This window comes from Saccostrea cucullata, unplaced genomic scaffold (assembly GCF_032062105.1).
Source record: "Saccostrea cucullata isolate Sc308-1 unplaced genomic scaffold, CSIRO_AGI_Scuc_v1 ctg4396, whole genome shotgun sequence".
Taxonomy (NCBI): Eukaryota; Metazoa; Mollusca; class Bivalvia; order Ostreida; family Ostreidae; genus Saccostrea; species Saccostrea cuccullata.
Window position 1 is genome coordinate 61,781 of NW_026934031.1, and position 19,551 is coordinate 81,331.

The 19,551-nt window shown below is 34.2% G+C and overlaps 1 protein-coding gene across 1 annotated transcript; it reads left to right on the top strand.

The window, feature by feature from the left end:
* The first annotated feature begins 4,894 nt into the window (after nt 1-4,894).
* LOC134239830 (four-domain proteases inhibitor-like) lies at nt 4,895-17,270 on the top strand. The gene is made up of 4 exons (XM_062721962.1): nt 4,895-4,980; nt 5,404-5,542; nt 8,841-9,113; nt 17,086-17,270. The coding sequence occupies exons 1-4, from the start codon at nt 4,950-4,952 to the stop codon at nt 17,192-17,194; spliced, it is 552 nt and encodes a 183-aa protein (XP_062577946.1). The 5' UTR covers nt 4,895-4,949; the 3' UTR covers nt 17,195-17,270.
* The last annotated feature ends 2,281 nt before the right edge of the window (nt 17,271-19,551 follow it).

The window sequence follows — 19,551 nt, forward strand, 5'->3', positions numbered from 1 at the left end:
GATGCTTCATTTGGAATCAATTAAGGAAATGCTTCCCTTCTTTGCAGCTGCAGGGCATAATTTATACACCAAATCGGCTAACATTTATCTAATGCAGATGCAGAACTTAAGACAGACTCACTCTATACTCTATTTTGCAAAGGACTCCATGTCATAAGAAGAACTGACCATTTTTGGGGAGGAATATCTTCTGATTTGGCCATAGAGCAAGTTCTTATGCAGAGCATCAAATCAGTTGGTGGATTGACACATGAGAGATGTTTAGGACTTACACAGAGAACTTTGTGGCTACTCTCAACACCGGCTTGCTTAGAAATTAATGAGGCTATGAAAACCCTGACAGCTACGCACAATGAATCAGGCGAGCAGCATAAAGAGGGTTTAAGAACTAGGATAACAAGCTAATTCAGAGAATTCGTGTCCCCCGCTTAGGGAAAAAGTCGGCTCCCCCTGACTGAATTTGTAGAATTATTAAATATATACATGTATACTGAAGCAAATAAAATACATGTATGTCAATATGCATATAAAGATTTGATTGCTTATTCTTTATTATGTGTATAGATTTTTTTATATGGAATATTTATCATACTGTAATGATGATTTTATAACCTCATAAATTTTTCATTTCACATGCTGAATACTATCATTTAGTAAAAAAAAAAAAAGGTTTAAAAAAAACAAGCTAATTCAGAGAATTCGTGTCCCCCGCTTAAGGAAAAAGTCGGCTCCCCCTGACTGAATTTGTAGAATTATTAAATGTATACATGTATACTGAAGGAAATAAAATACATGTACAGTGATTGGGAAGGCCAAAATGGTCAATGGGACTATGGTGCAACTGTCAACATTTTTGATGGGCCATTTCGAAAATGAATGAAGTATTGTACCTCATGTAAGTACTTCGTTTAACCGGAAGTACTTTTTGAGAGGTTTCAACCAATGAGATTTGTTGTTTTAAATTGATTGCATTTAAAACAACAATCGGAACATCACTCGGCCTTTTCCGTCAAGTTTTTTCTCGACTTGACGGAAAAGGCCGAGTTCTCGACTTGACGGAAAAGGCCGAGTGATGTTCCGATTGTTAAAACAAATTTAAAGTAAAACAAGAAAGACAGTCGTACACAAAATATTTCCAAATAAGATTGCTGAAAATTGAATGCGCACCTTTGCGCCATGATTGATTGATTTAATGCGCCATTTTTCACTTCAATGCGACTATGGCGCGTGGCGCAAGCCCTTCCCAATCACTGCATGTATGTCAATATGCATATAAAGATTTGATTGCTTATTCTTTATTATGTGTATAGAAGATTTTTTCATATGGAATATTTATCACACTGTAATGGTGATTTTATAACCTCGTAAATTTTTCATTTCACATGCTGAATACTATCATTTAGTTAAAAAAAAAGTATTTAAAAAAAAAAGAAAAAGAAAAAAAGAACGGTTCGACCGAGATTCGATCCCGGGACCTCTCACATGTGAAGCGAGTGACATAACCACTAGACCACGGAGTCGCTTTGCATGGAGTGAAGTATATGCAGAACTGAAGTCACATACATGTATATATTCATGTTTTCATGTTCGGTATTCTCAAAATTTTACACAATCCATGGTGTTTGATTTATTAAGCCTTTATTAAACAGTTCTAATAGATGTAATAAGAACATAAAGTCCGCCGAGAACCTGTTTTATACGCAATAACTCTCCTCATGCCCCTGCGCTAAAAATAGCGACATGTAATACTATAAATACTAATAAAACAAACGGGGTGGGGCACTTTGAGAGGGGCGAGAGACGTCCTAGGGAGTTTTGGTATAAAATTACATTGCATAAGCTCAAAATCTTCTTGAATTATCGCCCGGAAATGATAGTGTTACACACAGACAGAATGTATAAATTTACGACCTTGAACTTTGACCTTTTGACCTCAAAATCAATAGGGGTCTTCTTTAGGCCACAGGGAGTTGTTATGTAAAATTTCATTGCAATAGCTCAAATGGTTCTAGAGATATCGTGTGGAAACGAAAGTGTTTTAACAGACAGAATTTGCTTATTTATGACCTTGACCTTTGACCTTTTGACCTCAAAATCAATAGGGGTCTTCTTTAGTCCATAGGGAGTTGCTATGCTAAATTTCATTGCAATAGCTCAACGGGTTCTCGAGATATCGTGTGGAAACGAAAGCGTTACAGACAGACAGAAAGACGGACGGACGGACGGACGGACAGACGGACGGACGGACGGACGGACAAACCCAAATTAATATCCCCCACTTTTCAAGCGGGGGACAAAAAGAGACTGTCATGATATCAACATTCTACAAGAGTTTCTCAGAGAGCATAACCCATTTACTCTTGATGACCTCGCTCTCAGAAACATTGAGACAGGTGAAACAGCAGCCACAAATGCCAATGCAGATGACGCTAAAGGTATTGGAGAAAAGATATTGGAAAAGATGTTGGATAAACATGTACTAGATTTTACATTCAAACGAAAGGAGCAAGTAACACCACTTAGTGTGAAGACAATGGGTAAAGGAGGAAATGATAATGGAGATATCAAAATACAAATAGACCCTCAACTGATATTCCAACGATTGGTGGTAGCAGGAGAGGAATATTTCAGCAACAGTTCAGAAGTATTTAAGCCGGAGAGGAAGCCGTGTCATGCTTATATGGTGGTGTTCCATTTGAAGGGCTTCAGGTGTTAAGGTGGCGAAAATTTACGACAAAACTGACCCAGAACAGAGAAACACCAGTTTCAGTTCAAACTTTGCCTCCAACACCAGATGCAGCACGATTTCATAGCCTTTGCACATACTTACAATGCCAAGTTTGGAAAGGAGAAACTGCACTCGATGTAAAAGAGTGGGGTTGGTGCATAAAGAATTGTTTGCCAATAAAGATGTCACTTCCTCCTGCGCCAGAAAATCTGATGAAAATCATCAAATGCAACTGCAGACTCAACTGTGACACAAAGAAATGCACATGTCGTAAATCTGGCTTAGATTGTTCAATTTGGTGTGGCGCATGCTTTGGAAATTGCAGTAACTCTTCAAGAGACCTCCATGAGATCGAGGAATTGGACAATGAAGAGGAAGATGGGGACATTTTGAACTTATCATTATAGAGTAATCAAGACATATAATATCATTAGTATTTGTTAAATAAATACCCAGGAATATATTGGACTCCATAGCTTTATCTTTTAGAAATTATTTAATTTGATTTTTATTTTGTCTTTTATTAATGAGATGTGTCTATCATAATGATTTTAAGTTTCATATATTAGCATTTTAAATTCATTTAATGATGTTTGATCTAGTTTTCGGTTATGAAAAAAGGGATACAAATTTTGACAGTAAATTCAACATGATAAAGCTGTACATTTTTTAAAAACAAAAAGTAATAAAAAGCTGGATTTAGATGCATTTTGATTGTACTTTTATGTTGATTATTTTGAAAATTATTGGGGTTTTTTTCTTCTTTATATACAGTTAACACCTTCTGTAGAATATCTATTACTCAGTAATAGATTGTTTGACACGTGTTAAAGGTATGGACTTCAAATTTTTCTACAATGTCAAGTGGAGATATGAATACTCAGGCTTCAAGGACAGTGATATCTTCATATTTCTACATATCAAGTAAATTAATTACAATTAATTAATATTATAATTGACAGAGCTTTATAATCAGAAATATTTAATATGATTTCAAGGCAGTACTGAATTTAATAAATGAAATGCAACCTTTTCCCAGATTTTAGACATTTTTATTCAAAATCACTGATTTTTACCCCAAAAATATTGGTATGTGCACAAGCTACAGTAAAAAAAATATCATGTGAAGGACACTTCATAGTATATGTAATTGAATGCACACAAAAAAACTTAATGTTGTAATTTCTTTGAATTTTAGCTTAATTTTTGACTAAATTGACTGGACTATGACACCTGTAAACGGATAGGTAGCATTAATTATTTTAAAGGTGCATGGACACAGTTCAGCTTAAAATTTTCAAATTTATTTTTCCATTTTACAATATTAAACGAAGGTCTTCTAATAATGATCATCAAAATTTGAACTTCAGTTGTCGAGATACAAGACAGATTTAGAGCTCCAAACCTTTGTTATGTAAACAGGGTCCGTATCATGTTTTTGTTTAGATATGTTAATATACTAATATATGTTTCTTCAAAGCAGATAATTTCAATGAAGAAGTTAATTCTAAACACGATTAAACAGTTTCTGGTGATTTGCTGAATTTCCATTTGTTATACTAGTATATATGATATTTTCTATATGTTAACAAAAACAAGGCACGCGCCTTGTTTCCATTATGAAGAACGTCAAGTACTGTATCTCGTTATTAATCAACAAATGATGTTCAAATTTTTGCTTATCATTAGGTAATACCTGATAGGAATTGTAAATATAAAAACTGGTTTTTAAAAAATCGTTTGGAACTGGGTCCATGTCCCTTTAAGGTCTTAAAAATTGAAGAAAAAAAATAATCACAAACCTGCTTTAAATTTCTTAGATACCCCATCCCTCCCTTCCCTGCAATGGCACCGCTCTTTTGGTAGTTAAAAATATAACTGCTTTTGATTTTTTGCTTGTTTGTTTCAAAACAAAAAAACTAAATTATTCTTTAAATATTATTGTTCTTACTTCCTATATAGATAAAGAAATGTGGGAGCATGATAATAATCCTTTGACTTGCTTGCAAATAATACCGCATCAGTTAGCCAAACAATTTGAAGTGTGCCATACTTGAGGAACATACATATACAGTAAATTTGCCTTTAATGTCTTAGACTTTCAGACATATCTTTGAAGACTTGCTGTGTTATCATATCGTGATGTTATTCCTTATATAACGATTAGAATTTCGTCAAATGCTCACTCATCGATAGATAAGATAACACTTTGCCACACATTATGATCACCAAAGAATCTGTGTTTTTATTGGGTATGTTAATTTTTCGAAAACTCTGCTATTATTAGTTATGTACCTTTTAGATTCCTTAAAATGTCTATAAATGTTTTATTGCCATTTTGATTGCCCCATGTGTCATATGATATAAGTTTGCCAAATACAAAATATTTTTTTAATTTTCTTGCGGTTCTTGCCTATTTATGTTTAATTATAATTATTAACTTTGTTCTCATATTTTTTAATGATTAACTTCATGAAAATATGTTGCCGTAATGGACAACATATTTTTTTAATATTAAGTTCATCTGTTTAATATTTTCACGAGGCGTTCATGCACTATGGCTACCTTGTCTATTAAATAATTCTAAGTCACAATTTGTAATGATCAGAATGCATGTTGATCGCAATTTCTTTCTTTTCTTTTTGAATTAAATAAACAAATATCCTCTTTTGAAGGTCTGATTTTAACTTCCACCGGATGTATCGATCCACAAGCAATATGTAATCAACTGCTAGGTATAGACTGCAACAACTACACGCCTCTAGAAAATGATGAGTCTGTATGTGGCACTAACGGAGTCCATTACGAAAACTAGTACGTACTTTGTTCAAAGTTTACTAATTAAGAATGTATTGGGTGTTACTTGAATATCCACGATTTCACCAGAGTATCTCACTATCTTTACCTTTATAAAAAGGAAAGGGTATCAACGTCAGCCCGAATTTACACGGGTCGATTTCAAAAACAAGTTTTAAATAAAATACCTTTCAGCTAGTAGAATAACGACTGAAATAGTTCAGCAATAATTATTCTTTTAAAAACTGTGCATCACAATCCAAATAATCGTCCGCGTGGCCCATTAGTTAGAGCGTCTGTTCTAAAGTCGCGAAGTACGGAGTTGATCCTTACGTTGCGGGCTCGAATCCCACTGTCGGACGTGGAGACGGGTCCTTTGGATGAGACTGCGAGGTCCCGTGTTGCTTTAGATGGTGGCACGAAAAAGACCTCTTACTGCTCAATGGCCGAGTAAAGGACAAAATTTGCAGCTGTCCACCGGCATCTCAATATGAGTGAAAAATTCTCGAGAGGGACGTTAAACAACATACAATCAATCAAATCAAATATCCTATCATTGATGTTGATGTACATATAGGTTATTCTATTAACATTACACCCAAGATTTAACGCGGGACATCATTATTCGATAATGTTTTAGAGCAGATTTGACCAATCAATTTCATCTTTCTAATTTACATGGGGTTTCCCAACATGATGCCCCCCGTATGGCAACTTATGGCGAAAGTTAAAGTTTATCAAATATAAGTCAAACTCCAAGGTCAAGGGAAAAAGGTCAACCCTGTTAATATTTAAAGGAGGGTCTTGTCACAAGGAATAAACATGTGAAATATGAAAGCCCTAGTTCAACCTGTTCACAAGTTATGGCCAAAGTTGAAGTTTTTAAAAGTGAGTCAAACTTTAAGGTCATGGTCAAAAAATATTTATATTCTTTTAAAGATCTTGTTAGAATGAGTACACATTTGAAGAATGAAAGCCCTAGCACCAACTGTTCAATGAAGGATGAATGTATGGTTCCATAATAGTCATAAAATACCGGGGATATATTTTGTTAATAAAACGTTAACTCTACGTTATTTTTTATGCCCCCATAAACGAAGTCTCGGTGGCATATAGTTTTTGTCGTGTCCGTCCGTCTGTCTGTTTGTCCGCAAAAACTTTAATCTTGTCCATAACTTTTGATTTAGTGGAGCTATGACTGTCATATTTCACAGGTGTATTCCTTGTGACCAGAACTTTCTTTGGGTACCACCAAATTTGACCCCTTGACCTTCGAGTTTGAAACACTTTTACACCAAAATTCCAAACTTTTACTTTGGCCATTTTTGCCAACTTTTGAACAGTTGGAGCTAGGGCTTTCATACTTCAATTATGTATTCTTTGTGACATGACCTTCCATTGAATACCAACAACTTTGACCTTGACCTTGGAGATTGACCTAATTTCAAAAAACTTTAACCCTGGCCATAACTTTTGAACGATAAGAACTAGAGTTTTCATATTTCACATATGTAATCTTTGTGACAAGATCTTTCATTGGATACTAACAACTTTAACCTTGGAGTTTGACCTAAGTACGTTTTGAAAACTTTAACCTTTGCAATTACTTTTGAACGGTTAGGGCTAGGGCTTTTATACTTCCTGTAATCTTTGTGACATGACCTTTCTTATGAAACCAACAACTTTGACCCCGGAGTTTGACCTACCTTTAAAAACGTTTATCTTGGTCATAACTTTTGAACAGGTGGTTCTAGGGTTATATTTGCTTATGCTTATATTTCATGTTTGTATTTCTTGTTAGAAGGCCTTACTTTACGTACCAATATATTTGATCTGCATTTGAGAAAGTTTAACCTTCGTTTGTTGCCATACGGGGGCATCAGTGTTTGTTTGTTTGTTTGTTTGTTTTTCATATGGAAGACATTGTAGATAAATTATTAATTCAAGAATTTCAAAGAAGAAAATGAAATACAGATGCCCCCGTATGGCAACATAGCGAAGGTTAAGCTTTCTCAAATGCAGATCAAATATGTTGGTACTTAAAGTAAGGATTTTTCACAAGAAATGCAAATGTGAAATATAAAACCCTAGCACCACCTGTTCAAAGGTGACAGACAGAGAGACAGACGGACAGCGGAAGACAAAAATGCATTTGTTCTTTGACGTAAAAACATCGAAATCCTACAATTCAAAAGCCATTCTCTGAAACCACTTTTGACTTCCTTGTCATGCATAGTCACTGATTTTGATGAAACTTTGTTATTTTTTTTTTCGAATAAAATTTGGTTGCTATGTGTCTTGGTTGTCATAGTAACAACTATGTTTATTACATGTATATATCTAAGTAAGTGGTAACCATGGGAACATGTTAAATACATTTGAAAGCCGAAAAGTTCAATCAACAACTTAAGAAAAAGATTTGACCTTTAGGAAGTAGATACTAGCAATATTATTTTGTAAGTTACTTTATGGTTGTCATGGTAACAGAGTATAACGAAGCAAAATAAATTTCTAAATGTGTTGAAGAAAACAACACTGTTGCTATATATAATTACCAAGAAAGGAAAATGTCCGATTTTGATTACTTTATATCCATATTTAACACTAACACTGTGCTAGCTTTTTAGAGATTGGTTTGAGGTCAAAATTGAATTGATAACTGAATTAAAGAATTTAATTTGAATTGTTTGAAATTTGAAAATTAGGACCACACCAACACCTTTAAAATTTGTTAACCAGTATTACTTTATAAAAATAATAGAACAGAATTTACCTTTGAATACTTTGTTTCCATAGTAAATATGCTGTAGATGATTCATTAAACATATTTATCTTGCATTTAAGAAATCAAGCCTTCAATTATTGCCACTTAATCACAATGATGCGAAAGTAAACTAAAGCACTCTGAGCACGTTGAATATGCATTTTTTCAAATTATAGGTCTTGCTTTTGTAACCATGACACATAGCAACCAAGTTTCGCTTGATTTGAGTTTACGTATCAAAGATTTGTATCATAGAGAGATTGGAGAAATTCTTAAGACTGCGTACCACAGCTCATATATGAAAGTTAAGGAGGCTAGTGGATCAACAAATTAATCCCAAATTAACCACCAGATTTAACTTATTTTTTTAGATACAGTATTTTTAGCTGTCAGCTATCATTTGGCAAAGAAAAAATTCACATATTTTAGTTTTAAAATTTGATCATTTTTGTATATCTTTATATGGAGCTCTCCTTTTAAAGGAACAAATATACATTTCTTATTAAATTATTGAATGATTTTTATATTGATTCTATAATTAAATTATCGCAGTTGTCAGTTTGGCAAAGCTCGATGTGTGGATCCTAGCATAGACATTAAGCAAGTTGGGCATTGTCACGTGCACTCAGGCCCCCAGACATCGACCGTGCCCGCCACCACTGCCGCCGCAGTCACCACCGCCGCCCCAGCCGTTACCACGCAAGGCACCACGACGACAACGAGGTCCTTTGAAATGCAGCTTGTTTGTGCTAACGCCAACCTTATCACTTGCACCAATGAAATCAGTCTCATTTGCGGTAGTGATTTTAAACTCTATCAAAACAGGTGGGTGTTGTTTTCTTCCGTTAATGATAGTAATTTTGAAATTCCAGTTAATAATTCACGTGTAGAGTAGAAAGTTTACCGTTTCCGTTAAATAAATTGTAATTAACAGCTTTAGAAAAGTAGATACTAAATCAGTAAAAATTTAAAAAATAATAAAGAAAAGATATATTCAAATTGTATTTATATTTTTGCCTTTTACTGTATCCAAAAATATATACATTTGTGGTATCTTTCCATTATATAAACATACAGAGAGAAAATATCTTCAATTCTGTATGAAGTTTGTAAGAGGTCAGAGGTCAATACATGACCGAATCACATGGCGCAATAATATCTACCGTTACTTATAAACATAAAATTACTTGCTTTTCATGTATTAAAATGAACAAAATAAGCAAGTGGAATAATTGTTTTATTTACAACGTAAACAAGTACTTCGTACATTTTTTGGCGATCGATTAAACCTGTGTACATAGAGAATTTACCGATAGAAACTAGCCTTTGTTTACAAGTTGTAGACCTATATCACTTTTGTCAGCTGCAAAGTCTCTAACTTTTATCCTTATTTTTGTTAGACCTTAAGTTAAATCTTCATGATATAGGCTAAAACTATATTTTTTCATTAAAGTCTACTCACGATAATATGTAAATCTGTGGTGGAAAATATCAAAGCATTGCAATCACACCACGAACAGCTGAGATACACCTCGATCGGCGCTGTCGACTCGTACTTCAATGTAAGCTGTCGCCAGTGTCTCCGTACGTGTTATAAATCATCATAAATATGACTTTTAATAGTTACTGAAATCGTAGATTGAATGTTTTTGATCAAATTCAATACTTGATTGCAAATTAACTGGCTCGGACAAGTGTCTCAATCCATCGTATCCATCCATCCCTTTCGGGCGACCGAAATTCCTCCAACTTTTTATCATCAATCCTCGGATGTGTTTCTTGTGTCTTTTCCCCAATAATTATCAATTTTCACAAATAAAAATTTTCCCAGACAAGAATCTGTTCACTATCACTGATCACAAGTATCCTTTAACAAAATCTTTCCTTCGAAATAGAATTCTTAGCCTGACGAATTCGAAGCGTAACCGCCTTTCAAGCCGATTTAGGTGTCACAACAGTATTAATTTCTGCTATATATTCTTACCAAAAATGCGCAAGTTTGAGTAGATGTACCTAATTCAAAACAAACTTCTGAGAAGTTTCCTTTTCAGATCTAGTAAAACCATTCTTTATAAAGACTTTAGTACCAAAAAATACATAGCCATCCAGCAAGGCACGCAAGTTTGTTTCGGTCGAAGTCGAGCAGGTGCTTGAAAATCTAGTCCAGGGCCTAATCACTCCCCACTCTTAACAGTGTACAGAAAAATCAGCACGCCCTAAATTTTAATAAAGCTGGTCAATACAACAGGTTTACATGTTGTTTTTCATCTCATAAAAAAAATTCAGCTCCAGTTTCGTATCAAAATGCCCCGAATCGGAAGGGAAGATTCCGGGATTATTTTGCATCAGCCTACAAATTGCGTACTTTTGACAAAAATCTACGGCGACCAGTTAGTGCAATATTTATATCCGGATATATTTAATTTAATATTCAGTTGTCCATCTCAAATGTATAATTATATAAGTAATAAATAACAAGTTTATAAACTTCAATGGGAATTGAAGTGGCCGAAGGCCTTCACAGGATTTGATCACGTGACCGACCCACTTCAATTCCCATTGAAGTTTATAAACTTGTTATTTATTTCTTAATTAGAATTTGCCTATAAACATTCTTTATTTCCCCATCAATGTATTGGCGCGGTTCCAAAAAAAAAAAAACCACGCGCAGGGCGGGACAAAGCATGTAAATATAAGGAATAACTGTCAGATTTTTCAGTTTCATGACGATGATCAATCGATTGGCTTGCGTGATAATTTTATGCATAAACGCCTTCGGCGTTTATGCAAATTGTCACGCAAGCCAGTCGATTGATCACATCATGAAATCGAAAAATAAGACAGCTATTCCTTAAATCAATTCAAGTATTCTTAACACTTTTAAAAGCCAAGATAAATCAATACGCAAGTTTCGAGATTATCTCCCTTGGCGCGCTCTTTCGTTGAGGAGGGGAATTTCGTTGCTGCGTGAACAGACAGGTGGGACAGTTATTTATATATTAGATACATTGATCCGTCGATATAATGGTTTATCATAACAACATCATTGTAAGGATGTACTTTACAACTCGAGAATAACCAAATTAATGTAAAGGCGTAATTTTTAAAGCAAAGACATCGTAACAAAAAAGAAAATATCAGTGGATTTGAGACTTTTCAGACGAGGGAACAGATACGGACCTCTAATAAATACGGTACAAATGCATCTGATCATTACACGTCGGCAGTCTAAATGACACCATTGATTCTTTTCCTTATTATAACTTCAAAGCACCCACTAACTTTTTAAGAAAATGTTTGTACAATCAAGAAAATCGGTTGCTTTTTACAAAGACTACGACGTTTCTTTCGTTTTCAAGTACCCTATAATTGAAAGTAGATCTGTAAATATGCATAGTTGAGCTTGATAAAATCATCAATTGCATCGCTGCTTAATATTATCTTTGTATAACTTTTAATCAATTTTAAAAGCCATAAATATCGTTCATTTACTTATGCACGTTTGTATACAGAAACAACCTGTCCCACCTCAATGCTGAAATGTATACTTTTTGCACCTCTAATGTAGGAGAGTTTCAATCTCAAAACTCGCGTATTGAACACACTGCATTTACATGTAAATGTAAACAACAGAATCAAATACAAGAGATTATTCGTCATTTGACCAAAATCAGATTATTGTTTGTTTTGAAATGCTTCAAATTCATTGAAATGACTCCTCCTGAAATAAATATACGAGTATATTGAACTAACAGTAGTTTTTATGAATTCTTCAATGGCCATTATAATTAATTAGTAATATGCACAGCCAAGAGCACTTCTAAGCAAATCTAGGGTTATTGGTCGATGGGAAACATTTTTTACATATTTTCACTACATGTATTCGTTGAACATTTTATTAAGAATTTTTAATTTATCCTATTACATATATAATATCCTCCCTCTTAGATCTGAAACCCCCTGGGTGTCAATTTCAAACAAAACAATTTTTAAGGAAAAATTAAAAGCTGTTCTTGAAATAATTGATAAGTTGTTATTGCGATGATGTGCATGTTTTTCGCAGGCACTTTTTTTTTTTTTGTTCTGAAGAACGGACTATAAATAGATATAATGTTGTTCACACGATTAATTTTTCTTTTACAAAACAAATTGTCTTCGTGAGATAATATAATCACTCATGTTTATCAATGTGACTTAGAAAATGCACTTTCTTACGGGGATTTCCGCCCCTTCTTTTCGCGTGGTAACAATTGCTGCATGGTTGAAATTCCGATGAATTTGACTTTTTGTACCGGTGTTGTATAGTAGGATTTCCCCCATAGCGAGCTTTCCCCTGGAAAGTTTACTCTAGGGTAGGATCCCCTTTGAAGATGAATCTCACACCAGAGCCAAATTCCTCTTCTTTCTTTCTCAGAGTAGGATTTTGTCCTAAACCTCAGCCATTATATTTTAGGTCACCTGAGTAAACTCGGGTTACTTATTGCTATCCATTGTTGTCCGCCGTCTTGTGTTTACATTTAAAAATTTTCAGATTCATTGCAACCACTCAACCGATTTCAACCAAATTTGGCATAAAGCTTCCATGGGTGAAGTGGAAAGAAAATTGTTAATGGTATGGACCCTGCCCCCTTGGTCCTGAGGGGTTGGGCTATAAACCACTAAAAGTAATGCAAACTTTAAAAATCTTCTTTACTCCTGGACATTCAGCACTCAAACTGTTCACATGATTTTAATAAGCATTAAGTCATCATCCTAAATTGTGAAATTCATGGTCCCAGTGTCAGGAGTTCTAGGGCGAGGCTATATACATTTAGATTATATAGTCAAAATGCATTTTAAAATTCTTTGAAAATCTTCTCTGCTAATGGGTATTAAATACTAAACTAACCAAGTAGATGTACATAGTTATGTTGAACAACAGTGCCTCTTCCCAAATTGTGAATTTCGTTGCCTCGAGGTCAGGGGTTCTGGTGTTAGGGTGGGGCTCTATTGATTATAGAGTGAAAATGCATTATTTCTTTTAAAATCTTCTCAGTTCGGGATTATCTTTTTAAAGAAAGTGCATTTTTATGATAATCAATGCCTCTTTTAAAATTTTGAAGTCCATGGTCCCAGGGTGAGTGATTCTGATGGGGGGGGGGGGGGGTATTGATTAGATAGTAAAAATGTACAACTTCTTTCAAAATTATTTTTTACTCCTTGTAATGAAGAAAAAGGAACTAGTGGTATATTTTTGATGAGCAAAGACGCGTTTACAAATGTCACAGGGTTAATAAATTAATATTATAATAAATACTATATAATTTTAAAATGTATTAATGATCTGTGACCTAATATACTAATCACTATACAGCATAGTAAATTACAGTCCTATGGAATTTACTATGCATTAAGTTCATTCATGAAGTCGTTTATTCATATTCATGAGGTTGAATGCCCATTGGTTGATTTTGGAGTGTGAAAGGTCAAAGGTGTTTGTGTCAAAATTGGCGAGGATTGAAGGTGTATGATTGGTAGATATTTTAGTGAGAGAAGTGTGTGAGTGGTTTTACTAGTTTGGCACCAAATACGCATGCTTGGCGCCAATTACCCTAATTAACTCACCCCACCCTCGGACAGTCAGGAGTATGGAAGAGTTTATCTCATTCTCCATTATGTTTTGTCATCAATTAATGAGGACAACTTTATATCTGTCTAGTCGGTAAGAATTAATTTACCACCGTTGCTTTGGATAAATTAAATACCCTATCAATTAATTATATAATTAAAGAGAACAGTATTTTATTTCAGTATTTTATTTGAACCGGAGACATTACATCTCATAGGTAAACAATATTCATACATAAGATTTGTACAGGCTATACAATATACATGTAATAATTGCATAACAATATCATTTAATTATTATTTAGAACATCATTTCTTAATTGATGAGAAAAATACAAAAATTTGCCCAGGTTACATAGTTCTTTAGTATTTGTAGAACTCAATAGCTGTACTAATTTAAATACTGATGGTTTTTTAAAATAATAACACTTAATATATTTAATTCTAAGTTCTTCATATCGAGGACATTTTAATACAAAATGAAATTCGTCCTCTATCTCACCTGACCTACATATTTCACATTTTCTATCTTTTCTTTCTATATTACTGTACCTTCCCCTTTCTATTCTTAAATCATGAGCTGATAGCCTTAAACGACTGATAGGTATTCTATACTTAGAACAGTTGAAATATTCTGAAATAATTAAATGTCTGAGTGTAAATGTATGAGAGTGTATTCATTTATTTTTATTATTTTTACAGGTCACCTTCTTGTTGATATCATTATATTATATTACCAAATAAGTGAAACAGATAAAGAAAAGAACCCACCAGCCGTGTTATTATTGTTAATTCATAGATTTAGATATATTGCGGCTGTGACACAAGATTTTTAAAACTTGTGGTTCCTAGGGTGTTTCTCAGTGAGAGAGAGAGGGGGGGGGAGCCTCTCTTGATAATATAGTAAAATATGTGAATTCTTTGAAATCTTCAACTAATTGCATAGTTATGATGATGAGGTTACCACTTCCAAATACAATAAATCTGGGAATGGTGTTAGGATATGGCTGTGTTAAATCTGTAGTCAAAATGCATTATTTCTTTGAAAATCTCTGCTTCTGGGCATATTGGAGGCAAACAAACAGAGTAAAAGTTTTAACAAGCAAAGATATTTTTACCAGAATTTTGAACTTTTGGTCCTGGCCAGGTTTCTGCTGGTATTCTACTGAGCGAAGCTATTCCCCTTTGCTATTCACCTTTTATTATTGATCACTGTAAATAATTTATTTGAAAGGTTATTGTGCAAGGACATTTATTTCATAACACATAAAGTACTTTCATAGTTTCAATGATAGGTAGACTTGTGAATAATACTTGTATAACAATGAGACAAAAATACTAGTAACTTAATAATCTTTTTAATTATTCTTCAAAGATCAAGATAGGCCGATGTGAGAGGATGTAATAGCCTAAGGGTTTCAAATAATAGATTGTTAATAGTTTCATGGTAAAAGTTATACATGGGGGGATAGATACTAGAACTTTTTGAAATGCATGTTTATAATAATATTATATATACTTTGTACAAAATAATAAAGCTGTCGCTGTTATGTCCAAATAGGGCATGTTGTTTACTCTTCATTCCATAGAACTGAATGGATTTAAGGTAGAATACAATTGGAGGGAAACAATCAATTTCGTCTTAGGGAAAATCGCTTATAACTACTACACATATTTTGCATTTACTCCCACACAATAAATTGAATGTTTAGAACATGACACGTACACAAAAATTTACTCTACCATTACATCATTTGATAATTACTTGAAATATCCACTAAAACTCTATTGTTGGTTTTCCTTGGATGTTTTTGAACATATTTTTTGGAAAGAATCAAAAGCATTGAAAACAAGTTCTTACAAGTCACTGGTTCCTCTTTCTGTATATAACAATACGTTTAAAATTAACAAGATGTGTTTGTGAGACACTATGCACCTGGTGGCAACAAAGTTCGAAAAAGCATTTTTTTAAGCATATAGGTCACAGTCAAGGTCACACGATCATTGCCCTTGGTGTCATTTGAAAGCACTGAATTAGTGGAGTATGCATACCAAATATGAAGACTCTATCTCCTATGGTTCAAAGGTAATGGCGAAAGTTCGAAAAAGCTATTTTTAGCATATAGGTCACATTCAAGATCACCAGGATCATTGACCTTGGTGTCACTTGAAAGTGCTTAATTAGAGGAGTATTTATACTAAATATGAAGTCTCTATCTTTCACGGTTCAAAAGTTACGGCGAAGGTTAAAGTTGACAACAGACAGGCAAACAGATAAACAGACAAACAGACAGACAGGACAAAAACAATATACGCCCCGAATCGATATATTCGGGTGCATAACAAGCATTCTGAGAGTATTGCATAAGTAAGACATGTCCCATACCGGGTTCCCATTTTTCTTTAGGATGTCATTTTATAATATGCAAAAGTTATGAGAAAGGTAAAACTGCTTGATGTGAAAACTTGGAGGTTATGAATGCCTTTAACCTAATAAAATTAGAGTTACTGTGAGCAACGATCTCACTAAATGATACCCCCTCCTCCCATATGATTATGATGACAAAGTCTCGATCTGTTTTACTTTTGAAGACCCGAAATTATTGTCAGATCTTAAAGTAAAATAGGAGGTGCACATTGGCATTATGTAATAAAGAATCTGTGAAAGTATTATTAAATTTTATTCAGTGGTATAGGAGGAGTTGCGGATAAGTGATTGGTACCCTTCGATATTATAGAGAAAATGGCAGTGTCAATGTTTTGCTCTGGAAAACCCAAAATATTTGTCCGATCAAAAGTTAAATTAGAAAGTGCACAATGGCAATATAAAACAAAGATTCTGTGAAAGTCTCATTAAATTTCATCCAGTGGTAAAAGAGGAGTTGTGGATAAGAGATAGGTACCCTAAAGCGTAACAGACAGACGGACGGACGTACAGGTAGACGGACGGACGAACATACAGTTTACAGTATACCCTCTCACTTTTTAAGCGGGGGTATGATAAGTAACGTCAGGTCTTTGTGGATTGAAAAGAAAGGACTATTAGATTTTGTTTTTCCAGATTAGTTAATTTATGTATTATAATTACCTATGAAGAGGACGATCATAGGCATTTATGCCTGCTGTTAGATCCTGTACATTAATTTGAATAAATATATAGTATAAACTTAACTAACTGATTATATTTCAGTTGTAAATTCACACTGGCTATGTGCCAGACCCCTGGACTTCACAACCTAACCCTGGCCGACTGTCGCTCACACCAGGGAAGACGGGCCGCACCCTACGTCATACTCTGAGGAGGAAATAGCCTAATCATGTCTGTAGTTTTATTTTCGATTTCATTGTTAATAAAGTTGACTTGGCTAAATATAAGCGTGGTTTTGTCTTTATTAAAGTAAAAGGCAGAGAAATCATGAAAAAGTATTAATGAACATGTACTGATATTTTATAGTATGTATTTTTTCTTGAGGTAAATGTCCTTGCTTGTTTTATAACATGTAAACGCCGTATTCGTTGTTCAAGGATTAAATCATAAGCGAATCCGAAGAATTTTGAAAATGTACGTCCTTCGAACAACTTTTATCGAAGACAAGATGTGTTTGTGAAACACAGATGCTCCCGTTTGGCAACATTGTGAAGATTAAACTTTTCTTAATTGCAAATTTTATATATCGGTACCCAAAGTAGGGTCTCCTAACTGGAAATACAATTGTGAAATATGAAAGCCCTATCACCATCTGTTCCCAAGTTATTGCCAGGTTAATAATTCTTTAATAAGTACAAAATTCTTCAAAATTAAGGTCAGAAGTTCAGGTTATTGGTATCAAATAAAAGATCTTGCCACAAAAAATACATCTTTGAAGTATGGAAGCTCTTGCCCTAACCGTTCAAAAGTTATGGCCAAGGTTAAAAAGATTTTAAAAGTAGGTCAAACTCCAAGATCAAGGTCAGAAGGTCAAGGTTATTGGTATCAAATGAAAGGTCTTGTCACAAGTATTACATATGTGAAGTATGAAAGCCCTAACCCTTACCGTTAACAAGTTATTGCTAAGGTTAATGTTTCTTTCATAAGTCATGAGGTCAAGGTCAAAAGGTTAAAAATGGTGGTATCCAATGAAAGGTCTTGCCACGAAAAATACATATGTGAAGTGTAAATACCCTGGTATCTACTGTGCAAAAGATATTCCAAAGTAAAAAAAAAAAAACAGGAATTTTTGTGTAAAAGTGGGTCAAACTCCAAGGTCAAGGTCAAAAGGTCAAATTTGGTTGTACACAAAGAAAGGTCTTGTCACAAGGAATACACATGTCAAATACGAAAATTAGCTCCTCTAAATCAAAAGTTATGGGCAAGGTTAGAGTTTTTGCCGACAAACAGAGAGACAGATAGACAGACGGGCGGACACGACAAAAACTATATACCCCAGATACCCCCGAAACTTCGTTTACGGGGGCATAAAAAGACAGTACTTATGTACATTCTGATCAACAAGATGTGTTTGTGAAACACTGATGCATCCGTATGGCAACATAGCGAAGGTTAAGCTTTCTCAAATGCAGATCAAGTATGTTGGTACCCAAAGTAAGGCTTTTTCACAAGAGATACAAAAGTGAAATATAAAACCCTAGCACCACCTGTTTAAAGGTTGTGACCAAGGTTAACGGTTTTAAAGGTATGACAAACTCCTGAGTCAAGGTCAAAGGGTCAAGGTTCTTGGTTTCTAAAGAAAGGCCTTGCCTCATATATTACATATGGGAAGTATGATAGCGCTGGCCTCTACTGTTCAAAACTTATGGCCAAGGTTAAAGTGCAAAAAGTAGATCAAGATCCAAGGTCAAAGGGTCAAAGTTGTTGATATCCAATGAAAGGTCTTGTCACAAGGATTACGTATGTGAAGTATGAAAGCCCTAGCCCTTTCTGTTCAAAAGTTATGGTCAAGGTTTAAGTTTTTTCATAAGTACGTAAATCTCCAAGGTCAAGGTCAAACGGTCAAAGTTGTTGCTATTCAATGAAAGGCTTTGCTACAAAAAATACATGTGAAATATGAAATTCGTAGTTTCTACTGTTTAGGAATTAAGGCCAAAGTAAAAGTTTGGATTTTTTTGTGTGAATATGGATCAAAGTCCAAGGTCAAGGTCAAAGGGTCAAGGTCTTGATATCAAATGAAAGGACTTGTCACAAGTATTTAATATTTAAAGTATAAAAGCCCTAGCTCTAACCCTTTAAAAATTATGTTCAAGGTTGTATTTGAAAAGTAGGTCAAACTCCAAGGTCAAGGTCAAAGGGTCAAAGTTCTTGGTATCCAATAAAGCGTCTTCTCACAAGGATTATATTATTTGAAGTATGAAAGCCGTATCTATTACCATTAAAAGTTATGGCCAAGGTAAAAGTTTTTTAATAAGTACGGAAATCCCCATGGTCAAGGTCTAAATGTCAAAGTTGTTGGTACTTAATGAAAGGTCTTGCAACAGAAAATACATATATGAAGTTTAAAAGTCCTGGTATCTACTGTTCAAAAGATAGGACCAAAGTAAAAAAACTGATATTTTTGTGTAAAAGTGGGTCAAACTTCAAGGTAAAAAGGTCAAATTTGGTGGTACCCAAAGAAAGGTCTTGTCACAAGAAATACACACGTGAAATATAAAAGTCTTAGCT